Raw genomic sequence first — 26,805 nt, forward strand, 5'->3', positions numbered from 1 at the left:
GTTAGACTATTTTCTCCTGGCCATTTGGAAAAATGTTAACATGTGTTTATACTCTTAGGTGAAAAGTCTCAGAGCAAAAATATGTATGTTTACATATTTAGAATTTATTACAAAAATAATCACATATTATTAATTTGCAAAATGTTAGTAATTCTATCTTTTACGTTCAGTGTTCACACAGAATATGATAGAACTGGTTCCACAGAGCAGAATTGGGATCGTCATGCTGATATTGAATGGTTATCTCACTTTGTAGTCTTCTCTGTATTACCTCTTTGTACTGAAAAAGTAAAATGTTACTCTACAACATGTATTCCAATTAAAGGGCTTCTGGTAGGTATCCTCTGTGCTTGAGAGACTGTATTAATGAGTACTATTGTTTAAATCACAATGTATCACTTACGTGCTCAAAAGGATTCTAGTTCAATCCAGAGTAGGACTCTGATCTTTAATCTAATCTGCCTTTTTAAAGGCAATTTTCTGATTTGTTAAAGTTTATAACGCTTACATTTTATACTGTAAAAAAATCAAATAATTATACTGGTAGTATGAATAGTATATTTAGAACGAGAGGATAATTTTGTTACTTACCCTGAGAAATGCATCAAGGGCTCCATTTTCCATGAATTCTATTACTATCATGACTGGTTTCCCTAAAATTAAAAAAAAATACACACACACATATATATATACATACAAGAAAAAAAGCATTGCTTCAGGAACCATAACCTAAACTTCAGGCTTATTCCCATTCTCATCCTTGATAAAATATGTGGCGCTCTTCTGAAAGGCTGAATGGGTGAGCTGTGAGTGTTTCTAATGTCCTCAGTGCTGCCGCTAAACTCAGAGTCTGCTTGGAAGTCTGTTTGGAAGACAGTTATGATTCACAAAATTAAATAACAAAGTCAGTGTGTTCTTCTGACTCCTCTCTGAACGAAACTCAGAAAAAATGACACTTGATATAAAGTGTAAAGACTAAAGTGTATCACTTTTATGGCTATTGAAGCTGAATGAAAATATCAGCCACTCCATCTGTCTATCAGATTTATTCTTTAATTCTCATCCTTCCTTCATTTATCCTGATTTCTTTCAGTGGTAGTAACATAAAAGAAGAAGTAGACCATTATATACCAAGAAAAAACATTCGTTTAGAATATGCAATATATTCATGACTTGTTTTTTTGTTTAGGTACAAAATAACACTAATTTCTGACAGTCCACGTGACAAATGAAAGATATCAATATCTACCTCTTGTAACCACCCCTTCCAAATGGACAACATTTGGGTGGTCAAACTGCCCCATGATGCTTGCTTCACATAAAAAGTCTCTCCTTTGTTTTTCTGTGTAACCAACTTTGAGGGTTTTTATGGCTACTGCAACATCTCTTTTCCCTGGAAGTTTCAAACGACCACTGCAGACTTCTCCAAATTCTCCTGAAGTAATAGAACAGGCAAGTGCATTTTAATTTCAAAAATATTTCTTCTTGCAAAGTAAATGCATAATTCTAAAAATACTGTTAAGCTTTGCTAAACTATCTGTTATGCCAACTACTATTTTTTAACTGGATTAACACAAACTTTTTAAGAAAAGAACATTTAGATTTGAAGTACAGTATATAATGTACACTGGTGATTAAAGCAGAAGGACACAGTTGCAAACTCTGAATATTGCTATTGTTTTTACTGTTTGAGAAGCAAATATTTTTTTAAAGATTTAAAAGTCTGGAATTCATATGCACCCTGACTGCTAAACTTAAGGGAGTTGGATCCAACATGTATAATTACTATGAAAATATGTTTTATACGTAGGAAATAATATTCTTTTTAAATAAGTAACATATTAGTTTTTTGCATGGAATGAAATGGCTAACTGATACCTACAAATACATGAAAAAAAGATAAAAATGAAAGCCCAGCAAGAAGATGGTAAATCAAGTAAGAGGAAATGTATATTCCAGCAAAATTCTGGAACATTCTAATTAAAAAAAAAATAGTAAGTCATTTCCTAAACAACAGGCCAGAACTATTATGAAGTAGTAGAACGATATCTTAAAAATCCAAGAGAAGACAAAAGATACACAGGTTTTCTGTGCCATTCGCTTCTTTTTCACTTTTTTTTTTCTTGAGCTCTCATAAACAAGTACAGCCTCATTGCTTCCAACAGTTCAGGTAAATGCAAAAGTTCTATACTTGAGGTATAATTATTTGCCTGTCATTATGATGTATGACTTTCGATCCTGGCTAAATGGAACAGCTGAACAAGGAAGCTACAACAGCCTTACCTGCACCAATCACACGCTCAATTTTAATACAGGAGGCATCTAGCTCCTTGGCGAATTGATGGACAGCTCTATTTGGGTCCTCATAGGTTTCAGGGTCAATGTAGGTTTTGGTGCCTGGAAATTTAACTGTAATGATGTAAGAAAGCATGACTGTGATGAAGCAAAGCACTTATTGTGCAGTCAGCCCAGGAATTTCATTATGCAGAGTGCTCCTTGGAACAGTGAACTTGCTTCCACATCACCTGAGTCACAGCAGTTTTAACAGACTACTTCAGTCTGTTGGCGTATGGGTATTATCTGCAAGCTTCTATAGGTAACATAGGATCCAGCTCATAGGTTACTAACTGAATTGCTTTTCCAGTAAATCAACAAAAGACATCACCAAAATTCTCTGACATGACTCTTATCAGACTGGAGGTTTAATTAAATTCACTGCTATCGTGGCATAGTTCAAGCCATATTGAGGTTTGTAATGGACTTCGAAACACATTTGTAAATCTACCAGTCAGTCAATCAATCAAATTAATACACTGGGAAAAGAAGACATTTCATTTACAGGTAGCCTACTACACTGACAGCAATATTAAAAACATTTAGACATCTTACTTATTCTTTTGATTTATTTTCTTAAAGACCAACCACCGTTGACATATACATAAAATTAGTACAAGATGTGAGGGACCGCTATCACAGAATCAGAGAGAAATTTACTAAAGACACAGTTTCATCTTCACCTTGAAGGGCAGTAGAGGCCAGATGTACAAAATGCAGAGTAAAGTTAGAAAATTTACAATATTCCTGGGATCTGCTAACCATGTATGACAGCAATTTGAAAGAGGAATGGTTTATATGAACTTTCAATTATAAGGCTCTGGAAGGAGGTAGCCAATATGCCTCAGAAAAGGTAGTCAAAATTCAAACAACACAGAATCATTTTAAAAGTTAAAATCTTCTTAAAATGCACCCAGAAGCATGCAGGTAACAGATAATGCTAAGTCAACTTTAAATCAAATTCAATTACAATAATGTATTCCAAATCTAATCATTTGGTTAAAGACAAAGATAAGATAGATAGGCATATATTTGGTTATATTAATGCAATAAAAGAATTACACTATATCCTCAAAAAAACTTTATTGTTTTTAACAAAGCCACTGAACAATCTTTTCATTAAATCTTACTATTTTGAGAACAATATATTTCTTCATGTATTACACTGCAGCCTAACTGTGCTTATGTCATCACATTAAGTTAAAATTATATTTTAAAAAATAAACACATAACAAACAAAAAGAAGCAGAATGTCTAAAGAAAATGGGATTAAAAAATCTTGATTTATTCTGCTGTAGTTGATTGTTTATCCAAAATTGATTGTCTTAAACAATTATTGTTGCAGTTTATAAAACTGACAGATGCTCATTTGTTACTAAAGCTGAACATGAAAAAAAAAACACAAGAAGAAAAGAGAGAGGGGATAGAAAGAGAAAAGAGAGAAGAAGGAGCAGAGGGAAGAGGGGGAAGAGAAAAAGAGAGAAGGGAAGAAAACAATAGGTTAACCTCCTAGATCGGCAGGCAGATGGAGAATGAGCCATCTTCTCCCTGTTTATTCTCTTTCTTTCTCTCATTGTTTTTTTGGTTTTGTTTTGTGATAAGGGAGCTAGATTGGAGGTAACCTTCTGCATCTCAAATGGGTCTCTGATGGTTCTTTATTCGAGCTGTCATAAAACATTTTGACAGGCCAGAGCAATTTTGGCATAAAAACATGAAATACTGCCCAGCTTGCATTCAAAGACATTGTTAGAAGAAATGGTAGGAGGAAACAAAATGTAAATTGGAATTGCTTCACTAAACTTCTCCATTGTGTTTATGTCTTTAAATGTAGCACTTGGGGCCATGGAGAGTTGAGGGCGCCTGATACAAATGACTGGACATTCTATTAAATGCCGTGCTCTAAAAGCTAGTTAAATGGTTGCCTTCATGTTTCTGTAAAAATTCAATCTGGTGTCTTAGCACCTAAGAAAATTGTCTGTGTACTAACAAAATAAAAGGACACCAACTTGTAAATAGCTGGTGACCATAGCTTTGTACTTTACGTATTGTAGATACAGCTATGAAAATCAAATAAAATGCCTGGTACTCATCAAATGACAAGAAAAGATATCTCTGTAAAAAAGGTGATTCGAAAATATCAAGCATTTACCAAGATAGATATTGTTAAGTGCACTTTAGTTTTTCATTATTCATTTAAAAATGGATGTTTTAAAATAAGGAAAACATTAACAATTTCTGAATAGTCTGGTTTGTTGCTTCTCTTAAGAGTACGAGCTTTTTGTGTTTTAATATCTCATTTACATTTCTCATGAGTGTTAAGTGTCTTAAAACCACCATTGATATTTTGTTCTGGAGATGAAAACTGTTTTTATATATCAAATTTATCTTGTCTATGTCAGCAAGTAAGACATGCAGCTCTATTTTTCTCTGACTACAAACTTGATGTCAAATGTAAAAAAAGCAAATGGCATCAAAATATTAAAACTGAGTGATGACAATTTAGCATAAGGCTATACAACATGTTTTAGATAAGCCATGTTCAATTTACCTTCTGCATTAACCTGAAAGCTAAAAGCAAATAAGCTAAAACGTATTTGATAATTTGGGGATGTCTCAGATATATTCAGTAAAGGAAAGAAAAGTGACATACTGATGAAGGTAAAATTAAATGATTCTGTCATCAAATTATTCACAAAATGGGTAGAATTGGGCATTTTAGGAACTAGAGGTTACTCGTCTAGATACATTTTAAACTAGATATAAAAGTTTAGGCATTCAAGTTTCGATTTGCTCCTTCCCGTTGGGAAAGTTTTACAAATATTCTCTCATGTTGTGAAAGAGAAAAAAATGTCACCTCCATTTTTTCTGTGTATCTCATCACTGATAATAATAGTAAAGATAATAACAGTGCTCACAATTTGTGTCTTTAAACCACACATTTTCTTGATTGATGTTTATACAGTTTTGTGACTTTCGGATGGGTACATGATAATATCTTCTTAGATACTGACAAAGTAATTTGATAAATAACACAATGATCAATGTAATTCTTAGGTCAATTCTTAGAAATTTATCTATCCATGAGAAATTTTAGCAAAGATTATGCTACCAAGAAAAATAATAAATACAATTGTCTTTTAATATTTTTAAGGATTAACAATAAAAACAATGGGTTTGGATAAGAACATCGTTAAACGTCTGAACTCAAATCATATGATCGTGAGGTTTTTACTTTGGCTATATGAAGTAATAACATTTATTTGCATAGCTCTCAGTTTTTTTCCTGGCCATCCACATTGCAACAGGGATAAGATTAATGCAGAGGGGCATCTATTTTCTATGGTTTCCAAAGATATCTTCTGAATATGATTTCTAAAATCAACTTTTAAGAATCAGGTAACCCAAATCCACAGAAAAACAGTGGAGGGTTGAATCCTATTATTATGAAATTGATATCAGGGAACTATCTATCCAACAGATAATGTATAGTAGCTGAAGAGAAAGAGGCTCCATAGCTTTGTCTTTCATGGTAGCATCACTCATTGGGTGGGAAAACAAGGCTCTGCCCTTCTACTTCTAAATGAATTCCTTAGCTAGAATACAGGCCATGCAACTTGTAATGGATTTTTGTTAGAATGGTATGAAACACTGGGGCAAAGTTTGCAAAAAGAAAAATCGTGACATAAAAACAGCTAAATATCCTGCAGTAGTATTAAAATTTCTTGTGAGAGATTACATTTCTCAATCTATTTTATGTTTTTAAAATTCACATCATATGATTTTCATTCTAAATATCTTGTTCAAATGCTTTAAAGCAACATTTTGACCTCATTACGTACTTTCAAGCATGAGACATTAGGAATTTATTCATGCCAATGCTAACAACCAGGTGTCTGTATTAATTGGGGTACATAATAATAAAGAAAAGCCAAACACTTACAATGAAAGTAAAGCTCTTCATCCCCTTCTTGGTCAGCTTTGCTATAACCACAATGCCTAGAAAAAAATCATACTTTTGATGATCTCAGTGATCTTACTTTATATATTTAAAATTCAATACAACATACCTTAATTCTTTGACAACATGCTAGTTAGAGCAATAAACAAAATGCAAAAAATTCCTGTCTATAGTTACGAACTCATTGATAGTAATGTAGTAACTCATATGATTAAAAAATGTATAGAATATAAAGTCTTTGTGTGAGATAATGTAGAAGGAACATGCTTCATGAACTTAGATTTATCAGTGAGTGAATATTTGCTTATGTTTTTTTTTCTCTGAAAAACAACAGTGACAACAATGGATTCTAAATGGTCTCCACTGACCAGTAACTAAATGCGTACATTTTTCCCCAGCTATCTCCTATATTTATGATGAAAACCTAACTAAAAGTAACCAATAAAAATACACCCAATAGAAATTACAACACATATTGCTCTTAAACTAAAGGCAGTGAATGATTAAGCTCACACTGTATTCTGACCTTGGGAGAAGGGAAATTTATTGACCTTTAATATTTCATATCAGACAAAGGGTGTTTGCATTTACTTTCTAACATTCTAATACACTAAATCGTAAGTAATAGGCTGACATAATTCTGTAAAATCAACACATTCTGTGTTAAAGATTAGAACAAATTTGTGTTCTACCTTCTTCCAATGATGAAGCCAAAGACCATGAACACCAAAATGATGGTCCCTGCCACAGCCACCACGGCAATTATAATAACAGGATTCTGTTCACTGGAGACGGCTGTCGCTGGAAAGAGAGAAAATAGGCTCAGAAACACTCAACACCATGTAAGAACTTGAGAGGGTAAACAAAATCTTATGAATAAGAGATATCTATGCTTTTTAATTCACCTCTAATTTTAAATAAATGTATTATATTTTAATAATATAGACTTAAATAAATGCTTATTTTTTTTGCATTTTAAGGGCATGGTAAGGACAATACTTTCATCTATTTTATATTCCTCAGCTATAAAAGACACCTGTAAAATGCCTTATCGAATGGCTATCCCCTGCTTAGTTTATACATGCCGCCGAAGCGAGCACTATCCCCTGCTTAGTTATTGAAAATTTAGTTATGAATCAACAGAGCGAAATCTTTGATCTACAATCGTTATTAGATCTTCATTTTTTTTCCCCAGCAAGGTATTCGATCTCTGTTTCTCTTTTTCTGATATGTGAAAAAGGAAACAAAACATATACTCTGCATTTTTCAAAGCCTCTTAAGTGCTTTATCTGGCATATTATCAATATAAAGTAAAAATCATCATGGAATCATAGTAAATCATCCTGATTTTGTAACGCACCACAATTCAGGAAAAAGATGAGCAGAAGTATTTGTACTAATTTGACAAAATATGCTATACACACATTTGAGAGTTTAAGATTACCTAGGAGGTAGGCTATTTACAAAAGAGCAAACTTCCTGCAAGTACTTTAAAAAATATTTTAGCATTATCTAATTGCAGATACTTCCTGTAGAAGGCTAAGTGATTCTTCTATGCTTATTAGGACAAGCCCAGTTGGACCTTTCTGAGAGTCTCTTTGGGAGCAGTATGTGTTTATATGTCCTTTAAAGCAGGCCCTGATTCCGATTCTTCATCAAGTCACATGGCCTTCTCACTTCCATTTTTCCAAATTAGTAAAGTTCTACTTATATGATAATTCATAATTGTCATATTTTCCCCAGAGTATTATATTTTCAATACCAGTACAGATTTCATAAAACAATCAAAGGAGTGTAAAAACAGTGAGAATGTGTATTCCAACAAATGATCCGGTTGCAAATATCATTTAATATACAATGTCAAACTAATATAGTTTGCTTATTGCTAAAACAATCAACAGGTGTAATCTTTAATATAAGGCAGGATGGAACATACTACTCCTTGGTGGTGGCAAGGGACTGGGTCTCCAGGGCAGTACATTATACGTAGGCAGAGTATGTCTTTCCACAATAGGCAGCATAGAGTTTTTTTCCTATTGGGCCCTTCTTTATTTATCTATGTTTTCCTCTTTTCTTAATTTTGTATACCTATGCTAAGCTAACTATAGATAGAGCTTATATCGAAAAACAGTGAAGTAGTTCCAGTGTAATAGTTTCTGAACAAAGGTATATACACTCTCCCTAATTCAAGCACTTGCTGATTTGCTCCTTGAGGGAATTACACAATGGGGGGGGCTGGGAAAAAGAAAACTTTTAGGCTTCAATTTCTGAATTGCAGCCTATTATTATTCGACAACAAAAAAAGATTTCGAGTATTAATTTTTGGTTTGGTTTGATTATTTTAAATTTTTATCTGTCTTTATATATATATATATGCATATATATATAAAATCTCTCTCTCTATGTATTTCTCTCCCTATATATTTCTAGATATATATCTAGATATTGAGAGACAGAAAAAAGAACAGAGTAGTTCTGTTCATAAGAGAGGAAAAAATTATACACGTATGTGTAGAAATTGTTTCCATTCAATCGATGTGTCCCATGGGTCTAATTCTTTGCTTGTCTTAGGCTCAGTTCTGCCTTAGCATCAGAAACAGAACTCCAATGAGAAAACTGAACTCAGGTGAATGATGATTAGAATTTGTGAATATTTATATGTTTTTATATATAGTCAGGGTCACACTTTAATCTTTCCACAGTTAACCTTTATGGTTAATATTTTCATCTTTCATGGGTAATAAATTTTAAAAGTGCCATGTAAGTGCCATAATCATCACATCATGGTTTTAAAATTGTAAAAACAGTAGTATTGACACTGAAGAGATGGGGATTTTAGGATATATGTGCAATGGAATAATCTGTTTAATTTCCCTTTTCAAACACTGCTCAAAGAACCTCTCTTTGGTGGCATGTTCACTTTTTCCCTCCTTCGAGGCACAGTGAATCACTGTTTCCTGACACTCTGATAGGATTGGGTCATGCACTCCAATGCTTAATTGTATGGCAGAATTTGTATACAAGTCTCTCTCCTTCACTGTACTTTAAACAGAGCATAATTGTGTCGTGTGTTTCTTCGCAACCCTAATTCTTAGCGCAGTCAGCAGTTCTCAAAGGGTGGTCTGGAAACCTGAGGGTCCCTCAAGAGCTTTCCAGGGGATCTGCAGGGAGGATCAAAACTATTTTCTATGATATGATGTTATTTGCCTTTTCTCACTCTCATATGCTCACAGGTGCACAGCTGAGTTTTTCCAGAAGTTACATGACATGTGAAAACATCATTACTCTGATGGCTAATGAAATGTGTGTTTGTGTATTTTAAAGTTTTCTCAGTTTTAATTTCTAATGGTGAATATTGATAGATATAATCCAAATAATCAAAATCTCTTTGGAGATCCTCAGTATTTTTTTAATAGAACAAAAGCTTGAGAATGGCTGTGCTAAATAATAAAAGCTGACTTGAGACTTTCTGTGTGTACTCTGTGTACATTAACATAGGTAATATTAAGAATATCATTGAGTTAGATACTACTATGCTAGCAATTAGGGTACATGAGCTCATGCAAAGTCTCACAACTTGTTGTGGAAGAACTGAGATGTGAACCAAGAATATGTCTTGTAGCACTGACTGATAGTGGCAATCTGTTCCATGTTGATGACTGCGAGGTCTTCATTCCCTGCTTATTTACTGAGTGCCTTCTATGTGTCAAGCACTGATAGTAGGAACTGGCGAGACAACAGCAAGGAAGACATATGGATCGTTCCTTCATCAACTTTACAATCCAGTGGAAAAGAATAGTATGATGATAAAAATCGCTAATTCTTTCTAATGCAAAAATCTAGTTTTCACATTCACCTCATGTGATCATTCGGGTTTACTACTGCGTCTTACTCTCTTTGAATCGTAGTTGCTTAATTCTTTAAATAATGAAAATTACATCTATGAATCTCAGGAATCAATAAAAAATAGTTTGGCCCAATATTCTCAATTTATGAAGTCAGCACAATGCACAAAATCATTTTGAAAGTTTTCAAACTTAGAGGTTTAACTGATAAAGAATGATTAGTTAAATGTGAGATAACTAATTAATGTGTAAAACAAGTTTAAGCTATTCATTAGATTATGATAAAACATCATTTAAGGTGTTTTATTATATGAGAAATCACAAAGTTATATCATGAGATCAGTCTAAATTGAAAACTACCAGGACACATCTGATTCAAGACCACTCAAATGTTCAAATGTTGAAATCTTAATGTAAAACGCTTTAATTTTTTGTGGCCATTGATCTTAGATGTTCTCATTTTTAATCTTAAATACTCCATTAAAAAGATAAAGAATAATAGTGTTAAGTTTATCACACAAAATTATGTGAAATCTTTTCAATTGATGTCTCTGTGTCTATAATTCTATATAAATGATTTATATGTCAAATTTATTTCAATGTATGTTTTATTATTTGAGGTCCTGAGAGTTACTGCTTAATTTAAAAACAGCAAAATATTTTGAAAGAAGAATACGGTTAGCAAACTTAATGAGCATTTGTGGATCAAAGAATATTTGCTCATTTTAAAAGAGCTATAAAAATATTTTTCTGAAGTCAAAATAACCAATAAAAATTGTACTGATTTAGTTTACTTAAAAACTTTTTATTAAAAATTGAGGAAAGAAAAATCACATAATATTTTTTAGTTCATCTTTGTTTAGAATTATGTGGGAAGACTACACTGGCAAGAGGACAGGGTAACAGCTGGGTGAACCCTGTGCCTGGGCAGTAACATCAGGAGAAATAAAGAACTCCAAAATGCAGAAACACACCCTGATTCTTCAGCTAATGGAAGAACAACCAGCATAGCACTCAAGCTCTTCTGAGCTTGCACTCTGACAGTAAACTGGGACACGAATTCCCACATACATCTGCTTATTTGTGGTACATATAGAGACATGCATTGTTGTTATGTTCTGTAGAATTACAAAACAAAATGATAAAGGGGATTCAAGATACTGGTGATGTTCAATTTTTAGGCTGAATGGTTGATGCAGAGATAATCATTTAATTACTATTCTTAATATTTCACATATACTTTGAATATATTCTCTAGGATGCTTGAAATATTTTATAAAAGATGAAAAGGGATGATAAAAATAAATACAACTTTTAAGATCTCTCTGAACTGCAATTTTTGAAATCATTGCTAAAAAATCAGGTAGCTTAAATTAACACAGATTTTTATAGATCATCTTTCCCTGGCCCATCCTGTGTATATATCCTGGCTTCATTTTGGGGTTTCTGTGAAGGAGCACCTTTGAGGGACACAACCAGAGTAATATTGTTTTGGGTTCTACAAAAACAGCTTGTGTCGATACACAATTGAACAAATCCTGTTTCTATTTCTGGCTTCATCTTTTCCAAAAAACACCCACCAAAAACCAAAAGACAAAAACCCAGTGTGTATTAAAGAGACTGATATAAATTACGAGATTCTAATACTGAGAAACAAAACAGCAAATTTTAAATTGTTATTCTGTATAACCTTTACAAAGTACATAATTATGCATATATATTCACCTTTAAATATAAAAATAATCTTGAACCAAATTATCTCCCTCAATATTGGAAAAAATATGACAGTTATAGAGAATAAGAATCCAAACCAGAGGTGGTAATTACCTTCAAACATTTTACCTGTAGCTTCCTCTAGTGTAGCAACATCAAGTCTGGGACTGTAATTTCCATAACCAGCAGCAGTAAAAGCCCGAATCTGGAAAACATACACTGTTCCTGGCTTCAGGTTATTAATGGAAGCTGAAGTGGACTTGGTTTTTACTGTCGAATAGGTCCGTTCCCTTTGATCCTAGAAACAATATATTCAGGGAATATTTAATTGTAATTGCAACCAGGCAATCTGACAGCCAATTCTTGCAATTTATTTCAAATTGCTGCATTGTTTTTATAAAGGCCTACATTGTATCCCGTGGAATATTGTAACATTGAGTTGTTTCTAAGATAATATAAAATGGAAATGTGAACACATGCCTTTGTTCTATAAATTTCAAAGAGAAATAATTTTGTTAAACCATTTATATGTTTTTTTTTTTAAACCATTTATATGTTTTGAGCTTTTGCTTTGTTGGTAGGGGGCACAGTGGCAAGAACTATTTAACCATAAATATAATCAAATGTCCTATTGACCAAAACCCGGGTACACTTGTAAAATCTATGGTTTAGTAGAAGTCTTCCCTTCATAATGTAGTCTTTTAATACTTTTCCTGAATGTTATTCAGCAAGCAAAAGGCCATATGAGAAAAATGAGAAAGGCATTAAATCAAGAAATTTAGCTAATACCACTACCATACTGACATATCAACTGCTTTCATTAAAAACTACATTTCTCACAGGATAAAACCACTTTTACCAAACAGTATTTAATAGAACATTTTAAATTAAAACTATCAATATAAAAGTTAAAGTACTGTATAATTTATGGTTTGGCAATATTTTAAACATCTCTTAGCTCAATTTTCCTCATTTTTCATGAAAACTGAGGCCTGCACAGTTTAAAAATGTGTTTATCATATTACATATGTATGAAATATATATCATAGATATATATTTAGATAGATATATATAGATAGATAAATATATATCATAGATATCATATAAATATATATGATATACTTATATATATCATATTATATAAGTATGAAATAATTATAAAAATTCAAGAATATGAAAACCTCCATCAAAACAATATCCAAATGAATAAAAATTTAAAGCTTAGTTGATATGACTCTAATGGGCTTTTTATTAAAAAACCTATAAAAACTACCCATCAAAATATACAATTTTAGACAGTTTCTTCTTTGTTCTATAATAAATAGCAGTGCTCAACTATGACAATAAAACTATTAATTAAAATCTGAAAATGTCAGTCTGGTTGTTCGATTTACCTTCACACTGGTATTTGCAAAAGTTTAAATAAATCTATACTTAAACTGTATTTAGTGAAGCTGATTTGTGATTGTCTTAATTATAATCATTTATAAAATTGTTAATATTATAAATATATACTTATCTCAAATAAAAGAACAAGGCATAACTGATATTAGATGACATAATATCTAGAGATCATACGCTTACATATGTTACAATGCAATATATTATTCTGTTCTAATAATTGCCTAATTTGTAAGTTCAGCAAATGTAGACACATTCTGTTTTTGTCATGCAAAATAGAAAAGAAACTATTTGAACAAATTTAATCCAGACTATGGATGTGCAAAATATTTCCTTGCACTGTGAGAAACTTCACTCTCATTTACCCCCTAACATATTTTTAAAATGTATTTCATCGCTTTTGAAATCTGATGAAATTTCAGAAGGGACTGACTATAAACTCTTAGAGCTCACTGGAAAACAGACATAACAAAACCAAGAGTAAAAATAAGGATTCCCTCAGAAACACATTTGATGGGGCAAGAAATGTATTTCCTGGTACAAAAATAAGGTATTTAAAATGTAACTTTGGCCATGGAAGTCATGAATTCATAATGAAAATAATAAACAAAAATATTGTAAACTTAATCTGAACATTGAAACTAATCTTAAACTGTTTTTTCTTCAAAGGGAAGAAATGTATCTATTGCCAATGCGCTGTATGCATTTAAATTAATCAATCAATTCAGCCTCCAAGATTTTCCAAAGCTTGGCTCCTATTTTGAAATTCTGTCTCAATGGTTAAAATGGCTAAGTATATATATTACAGCACTTTAGCTAACTTACTGAAGTCAATAAGTAACCCTTGTATTAATAATAACATTATTATTAATTACTGATATTAATATTAGTAATAGTAATGGTTTCTTTGTTTCAAACCTTGAACCAGGTCTTTCGGTGAAGTGGAGCCTATATAATAATTTGTAAACAGGGTCCCCACCCCCCTCCAGATGGGTCAGAAATAAAGGCACTCATACATTCAATTATATCACTATTTACTCAAATTCAGCCATTATGAAGAAACTAAAGGGCAGCACTTGGGTTTTAGCCATCCTATTCTTCATGGAGAAAGGAATGTGACGAAGTGGTAGATATGATTAGTATGACATAGGTAGAATAAATTTCGGGAGGAATTTAAAGGAGCGGGATATCATCATCTGATTCTGAAATTTGGAGAAACTACATTATTTATTACGAAAAATATTTTTATTTGTTCAAATTACTAAATTATTTGAGGCCACCATCATTATCAATGAAACCACATAAATAAAAGACACCATTAAGGGCCCAAGCAGAGATCCTAAAAGAACCATTTTTCAAAAAATGCGTTGGGCTGTGTGGCCCTATGGTACTAAAACATTCTACATCTAATTATTATATCAAAAATTGAACAAATATACTACTAATGGGATATTCTCCTTTGTGTAACCCAGAAACTTAATACACAGAAATCATAATTATAACGATGAGCCTGAGATGCAAGAGGATGGTTATTAAAAATGGCTAAAATTAACTCTGAATTTCAAAACAGCTCCAAATAGTTGGCATAATGACCAAGTTTAGTCTACAGTGCAGTAAGATGACATGAGATACATCGGCTGCGCATTTCAGCTGTTCTTAACACTTACTTTCTCGTAATACTTGATTTCATATTCGGTGATGACTCCATTGGGATGCTCTGGTTCCTGCCAGGAAAGCTCGACACTCCGCTGAAGCACCCTCTCCTTCATCACTCCGCTCACTTGCGAGGGAGCTGTTTGGACAAGACATGTCAATAAACAATGAGAAAATTCACTGGATGCCTCAAATCAAATGTCACAACCGATCAGTCCCATGCTGTGCCAGTTTCATTAAGGTAAAAGAAAGCACCTTTTCATAGCTCACAATTCAGAAGCTAATGAATATTCAAACAGGACCTTATTACTGTTCATAAACCTTAATAGAAATTTAAATTAAAGTGCAAACAGCAGAAGATAGCATTGTTCAAGTTAGTGAAAAATGGAAATGATGGGGCTGAAAATGACAATTAAGCAAATGAATGCTAATTAAGGCTACAAAATATGATTTCAGATTAATCTCCAGTGATAAACTAAGTCCAAATATTTACTTCACATGCAGTGGCAATACACTTTTTAAAAGAAAAAATAGTTTAATACTGTGGAAGAAAAAATTATATGAAATGGCTACTTTAGTCTTCAATTAAAGGGATCACACTTTTTAAAAATGTTTTTATGTTTTAACTGTATGTGTGTGTATGTATGTGTATTCCCAAAGAATACCAATTAATCTTGGGAAAAATTTTTTACACTTCATTAGGTCAAGATGCAAGAGAACGCTAAAGCTACCATTACTTAAATGTGTGTGAACACACACACACACACACACACACACACACACACACAGAAAGACATTTGCACATGTAATTTGGGTCTACGTAACCTGGGTTTCAAGCTTTGATAGAAGCAATTCAAGCTACAACTTTGCTTTCTCTTTCTATATAGATAATAATATGCTTAGAGTCCTTTCATTCTCATTAGTGGCATATACTCTTTTTGATAGCTAAGACTGCGGAATGTAGTAAACTAATTTGCTCTGTCTAATTTGCTCGGTGATGATTAACTAGTTGTCTTCTCTGTCTAAATGAGTAGCTGCACTGGCTTGGCTGAATTTCAGTGGGGTCATTATGTTTCATGTATCATGCTCTATCTCATTCTGTAAAATATTTTCAGCCTGTTAATTTAATTTTCAGATGTCCAAGATTGTTAATAATCCTGCTGACAGAAAAGCAATTATATGGGGCCAAAGCTGTTTAAGCAAGCTTCTGATGTTTATCCCTTTGACTTTATTTTGTTACTTCTACTTCTTAATATTTGCTTGTATCAATGTCTAGGAAAAACATTTTTCACTTCTTTCTGGCATGGCAATTTTGAGGGAAGGACATGGAAGATGCATGATTCCCATTTCCTCTCAGATTACGAACAGAAGCGTAACTAGGGCAGATTAAGTGGAACAACTTTCCCTTTAGGGGGATGCAGCTGAAGTACTCAGCAACTGTGTTTACAGACTAAATGCGTTTCTGATATGTTTCCAATGAAACAAATTTCTAATAAGAAATCTTATTTTTGCCATGACTTTTAAAACCTGAATCTATGCAGCGAAGAAGAATTTGTTTCTAAAGTGATTTGTCTCTCCATCCAGAACATGCTTAGCATATTTCAGTCGCCCGAGATGTTCAAGAGGCTGCGTCCTCAAGCCATAGCCTGGGGAAACAGAAACCCCAACGAATTTTGAGGTGAGCTTCTACTTAGCAAATAATTTCCAATAGTCTAATTTACTTAAAATCATTCAGAAAAATCTGTATTTAAACTTCAGTAAAAAAAAATAGAATGCAGCACAGATAAGAATACTGCAGTAGCTAATACACTGAATTACTCAGTAAAGCTGCTGGTCTCTGATCGGAGTTTATGATGTGTGCCATTTGGAAATATATTTGCTGGAAACAGGTAGAGAGCTAAGAGGTGCCGGCTAGGTCTCTTTCAAACAACACACCTAGCTTAATGTGATTTTCAGTGTAAAGCAAACTATACGACACTTTGCTTAGTCTTTATCCTAAAAAGTAAGGTGAAGAGACACTGAATTCTTCAGGGTATGGAGGAGACGTGGGGTATAGATGTACCTCATTTAGTTTCTGATACGTTGCAGCAAAATCCAAGTATAGAACGAGATTTGATTTCTGCAAGTTACACACTACAATTATAATCATTATTTCATCCTGGAAAAGAACTTTTACCAATAAAATTATGGTAATTTGGGGGCTGGGGGAAAAAGATGTCAAAAATACATTTGTAATATATGGTATTTTAAAACCCATATCACACCACTAATAGTGACTTTTCCCTCTTTTGTACAAGGAGCCACATCTATAAATGACTATACTCCTGATTTTCTGGATATTTCCTTTTTAAAAATGTGTCCCCTGCTGATACAATATAGAGTCACACATTTAAGAGGGTCAGAGCTAGAAGTACTAGCACATGGCCCTTGAGAATAGGCAAAATGCAAGATAGGAAATATCTTTGTCTTATGTCCTTCAAATGCAACATTTTAGTACAGGAGAATTGATAATATTTTCCCTTGAGTTTCAATATCTTAGGCATAAGGATATATACCTTATAAACAACATCTCTAAGCAAGTAGATTCTAACAGAGTCATTATTTTCAGATAAACTTCTATGTAAAAGTAAAATTGAAGTGGCATAAGGTTCTTCAATCTTAAGACATAATGATTTCTATGCTTAATATAGTTGATTTAATTAATCATATCGTAACAATTCACCAATACACTCACTGTTACACCAAAATACCCAATTAACTACAATCTGAAGTTAATTTTGAAAAGAAATGTCTACAAGTAAATTATATACATACTTAAAGATCCAATTAGGTGTTGAATTAGGTGTTGTGATATTTAAATTATAATTTTTGTAATTAGCAAAGTGAAACAAAATCTACTGTAATGGGAATTGATGTGAAGCTAAAAAATAGTAACCAACAATAATAAATTTCCTAAATTGGAAAATGTAGGAAAACAAATACCACATAGAGAGGAGCTTTTAAATATAAAATTTTAAAGGTTTTTTTTTTTTAAGATTTTATATGACAGAGAGAGAGACACAGTGAGAGAGGGAACACAAGCAAGGGGAGTGGGAGAGGGAGAAGCAGGCTTCCCACTGAGCAGGGAGCCTGACTCGGGGCTTGATCCCAAGACCCTGGAATCATGACCTGAGCCGAAGGCAGATGCTTAACAACTGAGCCACACAGGTGCCCCTTTAATAGTGTTTCTAACAAACGATTAACAGATTCAGTTCTCACCTAAGTTTCTAGCGATATTCAAATATAAAAATTAATTTCAATGGAAGAAACACATGGAAGATTCTCATGACTTATCAGGTACCTGTACAGAGTCTCTGCAATTGACAGTGAAAGACAATCTTAGAAAATTCAGAAAATGGTTTCTGTGGTTCAAGTGGAAAATCTCAACAGCATAAGAACAAAGTTGATGAAGTTGATGCAAAAGGAAATCAGAAATCTAATAACAGGCCAAAAGGTAAAATCTGTGGGCTGCAATTATTAGTAGAAGGCTTTGAATTTAAATATAATCAGTAAGAATGGTGGGTTTATGTACAGACTTGAACCAAACAACATTTTACAGATTTTGAGCTTCAAGCACTGGTATAAGATTTTTTGATCTTAATCAATTTCTTTTTTTTTTTAAGATTTTATTTATTTGACAGAGAGAGACGAAGCAAGAGAGGGAACACAAGCGGGGGGGTGGGAGAGGAAGAAGCACGTTTCCCGCCGAGCAGGGAGCCCGATGTGGGGCTCGATCCCAGGACCCTGGGATCACGACCTGAGCCGAAGGCAGATGCTTAACGACTCAGCCGCCCAGGCGCCCCTTAATCAATTTCTAATTAAAATCCAAGTATAGCAGATATATTTAAATTACAAGATGGAAAATATTCATAAGTCTCCATTTTTTTTCCCACTAAAATATTAAATTTACCTACAGGTATGGAAAAATTTCCCAGCATGAAGTGGAGGAAAAAGACAATTTAAAAACATTGCATGAATAGGTGAATGGCCCTCTAAAGATGTCCGTACTCTAATTTCTGGAACATGTGAATATACAACATTACATGGCAAGAGGGACACTGCAGATGTAGTTAAGGTTATAGACTTTACAATAAAGATATTATCCTGGATCTTTGCCAGTGGGCCCAATCTAATCATGTCAGCCCTTAGGAGCAGAGAAATTTCTCCAGCCAGGGTCAGAGAAATGCTATAGAAGGAGGAGCCAGGGAGATCTGAAACATGAGAGGAAATCAACCTGCCATTGCTGGAGGGGCCGCATGGGATACATGAGAAGATACAGGGCTTTTCGGATCAAAGACTGGCCCTGGTTGACAGAGGAAGGGAAACGGAGGCCACAATTCTGCAAGTACAAAAGCCCTAAATTCTGACAACATGAATGGACTTGGACATGCTTCCCCAGAGCCTCGAGATGAGAGGCCAGCCCCACTGCACTCAGACTTCTGACCCACAGAACTCGAAGATAATAAATGGGTGTTGTTTTAAGGTTTTTGTGGTAGTTTTTTTTTTTATGGTAGCCAGAAAAAGCTAATACACATAGTAAAAAAAAAACAAAAAACAAAAATAGACTTACCGTAATTTTAATGAAGTCTATAATAGATAAAATAGGATAGTTTAATAACGTGATCTGTCAGACTTTACGTTGAAATAGCATAGAGTCAAGGAATTTTGATCTTAATTAGGAGTCAGAATGCAATGTCTTATAGGAAAAAAATCTCCAATATACATTTGGAAGAAAGGTGTGTGTGTGTGTGTGTTTGTAAGAGAACTTCAATGAAGCTCATGAATTTGATATTGGATTTAAAAAGTAATTTATTTATACTAGTCATTATTTTTACTACAGTTAAGTGTTCTCACTGAATTTCAATAAAGAATTGTGAGTGAAAAAATAGTATTTGTATTTCTAAACAATACAATGAGGTAAGATGAGTCAACAAGCATGAAATGACCTTTCACCATGCATTTCAAATTGTTAATACTATTGACAGTTGTTAGATTTCCATTAGGTAAATACAAAAAGTAAAAATGAAATTTTTAGAACACAGTTAAATGCAAATCTGACAATAATAGAATAATAGTCTTTACTTAATGCTTTATTTGCTATCCAGTACGGAATTCATTTTTTTAAAAAAGATTTTATTTATTTATTTGAGAGGGAGAGAGAGAGAGAATGAGAGAGAGAGAACAAGCAGGCAGAGTGAGAGGGAGGAGCAGGCTTCCCGCTGAGCAGGGAGCCCGATGTGGGGCTCGATCCCAGGACCCTGGGATCATGACCTGAGCCGAAGGCAAACGCTTAACCAACTGAGCCACCCAGGCATCCCCGGAATGCATTTTTAACAATCCGTGAAATAACAAATATGTGTAATCTTAGGAGCTTAGCATTTTATAATGCAACTTTTAGCTTTCTTACTCTTCCCCACAGATGTTTCATTTTTACACTACAGAACAAATGTATAAAAATATATAGAAATTTACTTCAAGAACAAACACAAGGCTATTAAGTAGACATGATCCAGTTGAGTATCATGTAATGTATCAATTTCATTTTTAGGGTATGTTAGAATACATAAAAATTCTAACATGTGGGGCACCTGGGTGGCTCAGTCGGTTAAGCATCCGACTCTTGGTTTTGGCTCAGATCATGATCTCAGGGTCCTGAAATTTAGTGCCCCTGTGGGGCTTCACGCTCAGCGGGGTGTCCACTTGAGGATGTTCTCCCTCTGCCCCTCCCCCCACTCATGCATGTGCTCTATCTCAAATAAATAAATAAATCTTTTAAAAAAGTTCTAACACGTGATTTCACTAACTTTAACTTCCCGGGTATGAAAAAAACAGGGTCACTAATAATATTATGAGCAATAAATACAAAATTTTATATGAAAGAGAAAGTGCAGGGACAAAGGGCAATTGAGTCTGCAGCAATTATGAACAATTAATTTGCAACAGCTGTCTGTCAAATTATTTTTGGTTGGATAGAAGCATAATCTGTGCCTAAAACAGACAAGTCTCATTCTGTAAGTAGTTGAAAAAAATCAGTGGAAAAAGAATTGATCTTTTTCAAAATTAAATTATATACTTTGCATTAATACCTATTTAACACACCCACTAGGATGATGATGTTTTACTCAAAATGTAAGATATACAATATAATAAGATATATCACAGAAGAGATTTCTAAATAAATTTAATTAGCAATAATCATGCCTCGGATAAACCTCATTGGCTACGATACTGCCACTGCTCAAAGCTTCTAAATAAATTTAAAAACAATTATTAAAAAGACAACTTCAGTAAGAGCTAAAAATAAGATCTGAAAGTTCTCTGAAAAAGTGAATGTGAGGGGCGCCTGGGTGGCTCGGATGGTTAAGCGTCTGCCTTCGGCTCAGGTCATGATCCCAGGGTCCTCGGATCGAATCCTGCATCGGGCTCCCTGTTCAGCGGGGAGCCTGCTTCTCCCTCCGCTTCTCTCTCTCTCTCTCTGTCTCTCATGAATAAATAAATAAAATCTTAAAAAAAAAAAAGTGAATGTAATGTTGAACATAATAGCGCAGGAAAAGAAAGCATCCCGGATTGTAATCCAAGCCAAGTATATATGTAAGTCATGTCAATACATTTCCAGTAGAGTGGTAAAATACATAACCGGGACAACGAAAGTCACTTCTCCACTCTTTGAATAACTAAGAATGGCCTTTTTCTTTAAAGCAATAGTCACAACATCTTTGTAAAAATGATCTGACAAAACATTTGGCTGAGAATAAAATTTTCTTCTCTGTTATCATCTGATGATTAAGAACCAATTGTTTGCATGTTTAATTAATTACCATAGGAGTTAGCACTTCCTGGCAGAATCTCTACGAAAAATGCCATAAGGGCAAGGAGGTAAGGGTTGTGGAGAAAGCTACTGTGGCTATTGGTCCTAAACATATATTGGAACTCCTGCTAACTTCCAAAATGTTAATTGATGAGCGGTTAATTTGTAATTTTCATATAATTACAATGTAATTGTAATTCTCAATGTAAATAAAATGAAATATTATATAGCCAGGAGGTATAAAATAGGAAGCTTCTCAGAACTAGCTATACTATTCAAGCCAGTCATACCTACAAAGGAGTAAATGATCACCTAATATAACAAATTCAGAGAGGTTAAGGGACTCTTGATATTAAGTCATATATTTCATCTATCTTTTTAATCAATAGGTTATGCTACTTTTTACTACAGATCTTCCCTCAACTTACGATGGGGTTATGGCCAGATAAACCCATCTAAGTTGAAAATATTCTAAGTTGAAAATGCATTAAATACATCTAACCTACCAAACATCATAGCTTAGCCTAGGCTACCTTAAACATGCTCAGAACACTTAGATTAGCCTACACTTGAGCAAAATCATCTAACACAAAGTCTATTCTATAATAAGGTATTGAGTATCTCATCTAATTTATTTAATACTGTACCGAAAGTGAAAAACAGAATGGTTGTAAGCGTATCAGCTGTTCACCCTTGGATTGTGTGGCTGAATGGGAGCTGCAGCTCAGGGATGCTGAGCAGTTATCACAAGAGAGGATCGTACAATATATCACTAGCCCAGGAACAGATCAAAATTCAGAATTCGAAGTACCATTTCTAGTAAATATGTATCACTGTTGCACCCTTGTAAAGTTAAAAAATCGTAAGTCAAAAAATTGTAAGTCGAACCCATTGCAAATTGGGGACCATGTTCTATTTAATATATATGTATTTGGCATTTATTAGATGCAGGGCACTGTGGCATTTCTATAAATCCTTACAGTTGGCAACATTCATATATATAATCTTCTTTATATAATAATGTATATGTATATGATCTTTTTCCTTCCGTACTACAGCCCTGTGAAGTAGGTATTGTTCCATTTTATTGGTGAAGAAGCTGAGGGTTACAGAAATTAGGTGGCATCTATCTGCTCAGGGGGCAGATTTTAGATTGAATCCCAAGTTTTTAAGTTCTACTTCCCATCTGTTTTCAACTACAGCATGATAATTCCAGGCGAGAGCAGACACTAGAAGGAGGAAAGCTGAGCAGTCATTCATTCATTTAACATTTGTTAAGAATCCACAATGTGCCATAATGATGAAGAGACCCTAAGGGATCTGCTCAATACAATAGTCCTAGAACCTGCAGATACCAGAAGAGGTCAAACTGAGTAGAGATTTTTTTAATTACTTTTTTTTCAAAAGGGCAAATTCATGTATATGCTACAAAATTCAAAAGGTATAAGACTCCCTCCTCCTCTGGTCCCATGTCACAAAGTTACCCTTCCCTAAAGCAACAGTTTCTTTGAAATCTTTCCAGAAATAGTCTACGTGCGTACAAGCATATGCATTTTTTACAAGAATGGCATTATTCTCATAGCACAGTTCAAAACCCTGATGTTTTCCCTTATAATTCATTTAAAAAATTGCATTATTAGGGCGCCTGGGTGGCTCAGTTGGTTAAGAGACTGCCTTTGGCTCAGGTCATGATCCTGGAGTCCCTGGATTGAGTCCCGCATTGGGCTCCCTGCTCGGCAGGGAGTCTGCTTCTCCCTCTGACCCTCCCTCCTCTCATGTGCTCTCTCTCTCTCTTTCAAATAAATAAATAAAATCTTACAAAAAATAAAAAAATAAAAAATTGCATTATTAAACACATGCGGATCTGCATAGCTCTTTCATCAACTATGTTTATTATACTATGATGTACTTGACCAGCCTTTATCAATAAACATAGGCCTGTCCCATTTTCTCTTGTATATTATGACACAATGAAACTGCTGGTAAACCAGTATTTAATATGAATCTTCTAAGGAGAATAAAATATTTCAGAGCAATCTAGTGCTTGCCAGAAAAAAGGTGGGTGAAGTTATTTGGACTGAATAGGCAAAATGTGGCCATTGTTAAAACTCATTTAGAGTCATTGCTTCATAAAAGGAAATGAGTAATAAATAAATTTATTATCACTTAAATGTTTAAGATGGTACCACTCTAAGTGCAGACTGGCTACTCCAAGTGCAGCTGTAAGTCAGTGGGCTATGCAGAGTGAGGAATTTGTGTCAAATGTACATCTATGGCAGCAAGTACTTTTTTGTTATTTCTCAGCTGACATCTTCTACTTAGCAAAACTTTCCTGATGAAAGAAGCATTTCTTTTTCTTTGCAGGCTCCTTGGTGATTTTCTTTCTGGGGCAAGCCACTTACCATATATTAGCATTCTGAGTAGCAGTGTCTTTTAAAAGTATTCTAGCATTAGTCTTAAGTATCCTTCACTGTTACACTAAAATGCCCAGAAGGTAAGATCACTCTAACAACATTGTTATTGATTTCTGATGAGAGTTTCATTCATTTATAAATTCAACATAAAATTTTTCATGACTGCATATAGTATAAACAAAGAATTGAATGGACCATAAAGATGATGAGGCCAAAGTTCTCACTTTCAAGGAGATTTAAATGTAGAAAATGAGTTAAAATGTGAATATGTACATTTTGAATGCACAAGTAAATAGATGAGATGTGAACCAAGTGCCAGTAAATTCTTGGGAGGCAGTTAAGAGCAAGCCACACAAAACTTTCTCTGTTTCAAAACAAAACAAAAAATCATTTCTAATTCACTATTTGGTATAACTTCATATTAAACTAATTATCAGGAATGTTGCTGTCAGGTCTATAATCCGCAAGAGATAACTTTATATTAACTAAATAACAACAGAGCCTGATTCAAGACTCAGCCTATGATTTCTCTCTAGTGGCCTCCACCAATAAGTCACAACTTAATGAATCATTTTTCCTCTGCTTCAGCTAATACAGAATTATTACTCTTTTTCCCTAAAATACTATTTCCCTTGTTGACAGTACTACATGATGTAACATTTAGTTATTTTGTAGTTTTTGAAAATCCCCCCTGCTACTCTCATGTTCCTTGAAGGCAGGAAACTTAAAGAAGCAGTAGAGTGTAGGAGTGAAGGGCATAGCCCCCGTGAACTAGTCTACTGGATTTGTTCCTGGGTTCCATTGTTTATTTGCAGATTGTGCAACCTTGAACCTCCCTGTGCCTTAGCTTTCTCAGCTTTCAAAGAGCTATAATTAGATTGCATACTTCATAAATAGAATTGTTCTAGAAATTTCATATATAGATACATATTAAATACTTAAGACCATTCCTGGCACATGCTAAGGACTCAAAGCAAAATATTATGTATTATTATCCTATACTTTTTTGTCTGTATTGGATTTATGGATGCCTGGGACTCATTTCAGAATACTCTAAGGTCAGAGTCAGGCATCAGTATTTTTCAAAGGCTTCTCAGATGAAGTTAATGTACAGCTGAGTTTGAGAACAATTCTTTTGCAGCTTTGGGAGGAACATAAATTGTCATTTCAAGGTGGGGTTCCAGTGCTCTCCATAATAAATGCTGACAACAGTTACATTTTTAAATATTATATTGAGAATTTTTATTCAATCTCTAAAATTTAGAAATTTATACTATTTTATATGTACCAGCTAGACAGAAAAACATTAATGTTAAGTCATTTGGAAGGGATATATCCTTAAAAAAAATGAAATAACTATCAAACCAGGAAGGAGACCAACAATACACATCTTTTTAAAAATATTGTAATATATGTTGAATTGAGAGCAAAATACAGATGAAGCAAACCTCTTCTCTATTTTGGGTGGTAAGAAAGCAAATATTTTGAAGGATAGTTTTTAAAAGCCACCATCACATGTTCTATCAGGTAATCTGGCTCCATCTTTAATTTTCCAGGAATCTATAGATAGCTAAAGACTACGTTATTTATTTATTTATTTATTTATTTATCAGACATTCAAATAATCACTTTATTTGCATACTTACTGTCATGCTTATATGTCATATTTACTTTACAATAGCTATGCAAAGTGCATATTATTTTCCCATTTTGTAGTTGAGGAAGTTGAGGCTTGGACAGTTTAAACAAATTCCCTAGGATGCCACAGTAAGTAGCAGAATTAAGATTCAAAATCAGTCTATTCTCATTTAGGAAAATAAGTTGCTCTCACATTACAGTGCAGAGCTTTTACTCATCTTTTTCCTTAGACACTGAAATTCTTTCCCTGTCTAAATTCTATTTACATCTGCCTCAAACATGTAAATATTTACTTCTCCAAATCCAAATTAACTTATTTTTCTGTCAACATCTTAATGACTACGTTATTTATAAGGCCAACAATGTGACTATGGCCCACAACCAGACCTTTTTTAATAATTAAAATGAACCCTTAAATAGAATAAGAGATATGTGTGGGTGTATAAATATATAATATAAATAAAACACATTTGTTAATGACCAAAACCTCCCTTACATGTCATCAAAATAACATTTTCAGTTGTGTACATTTTCATTGGTCTTAGAACATGTTTTATTATAAATGAAGAGAAAATTGTGTTGTATTTCAATCACAACAATATTGTAATAACAGTTGACAATTTTTGAAATGTTAATTTAGTCCAAATGCTAATGTTGTGAATATCTTTAATTATAATATTCATAACTATCTACATTCTTATAACACGAATATCCTATTAATTGATTTTAAATAGACTAAATTATTTTATTTGATATTTGTATTCGATTACTCTATATTGCCTTACAATATGTACATGATTATAATCCCTTATTTAGATAAGTTTAATTTATACACTATTACATATATCATGAAATCACATGAATATTCTTAAGTTATGTAATAATATATACTAATATTTTATACACGTTTACATAGGTGTAAATTTGTGGCTAAGCAAGCTCATCAATTCCTCCCCTAAATATCTACACAATGTTTAAAATACTGTTCAGTATATCATAACA

General features: G+C 33.5%; 1 protein-coding gene and 1 pseudogene across 7 annotated transcripts in view; both read right to left on the bottom strand.

Moving 5' to 3' along the window:
* Positions 1-26,805, bottom strand: part of EPHA7 (EPH receptor A7) — a 168,049-nt gene that overhangs the window by 16,057 nt on the left and 125,187 nt on the right. For 2 of the 7 annotated variants that reach the window (XM_025860185.2, XM_073893643.1), the window contains exons 6-12: positions 14,919-15,043; positions 11,965-12,148; positions 6,985-7,093; positions 6,275-6,330; positions 2,284-2,409; positions 1,250-1,435; positions 592-653 (exon numbers count right to left, since the gene is read on the bottom strand). In XM_025860185.2, coding sequence (XP_025715970.1) covers positions 592-653; positions 1,250-1,435; positions 2,284-2,409; positions 6,275-6,330; positions 6,985-7,093; positions 11,965-12,148; positions 14,919-15,043 — 848 coding nt within the window. Of the gene's footprint in view, positions 1-591; positions 654-1,249; positions 1,436-2,283; positions 2,410-2,905; positions 3,716-6,274; positions 6,331-6,984; positions 7,094-11,964; positions 12,149-14,918; positions 15,044-26,805 lie in introns of those variants that run through there. The other 5 variants (XM_073893642.1, XM_025860205.2, XM_025860194.2 and 2 more) reach the window with 5 other exon arrangements.
* Positions 21,060-21,189, bottom strand: LOC112819485 (U4 spliceosomal RNA; annotated as a pseudogene).

This window comes from Callorhinus ursinus, unplaced genomic scaffold (genome assembly GCF_003265705.2).
Source record: "Callorhinus ursinus isolate GAN/ISIS: 27379988/994484 unplaced genomic scaffold, GSC_fseal_2.0 scaffold6, whole genome shotgun sequence".
NCBI lineage: Eukaryota > Metazoa > Chordata > Mammalia > Carnivora > Otariidae > Callorhinus > Callorhinus ursinus.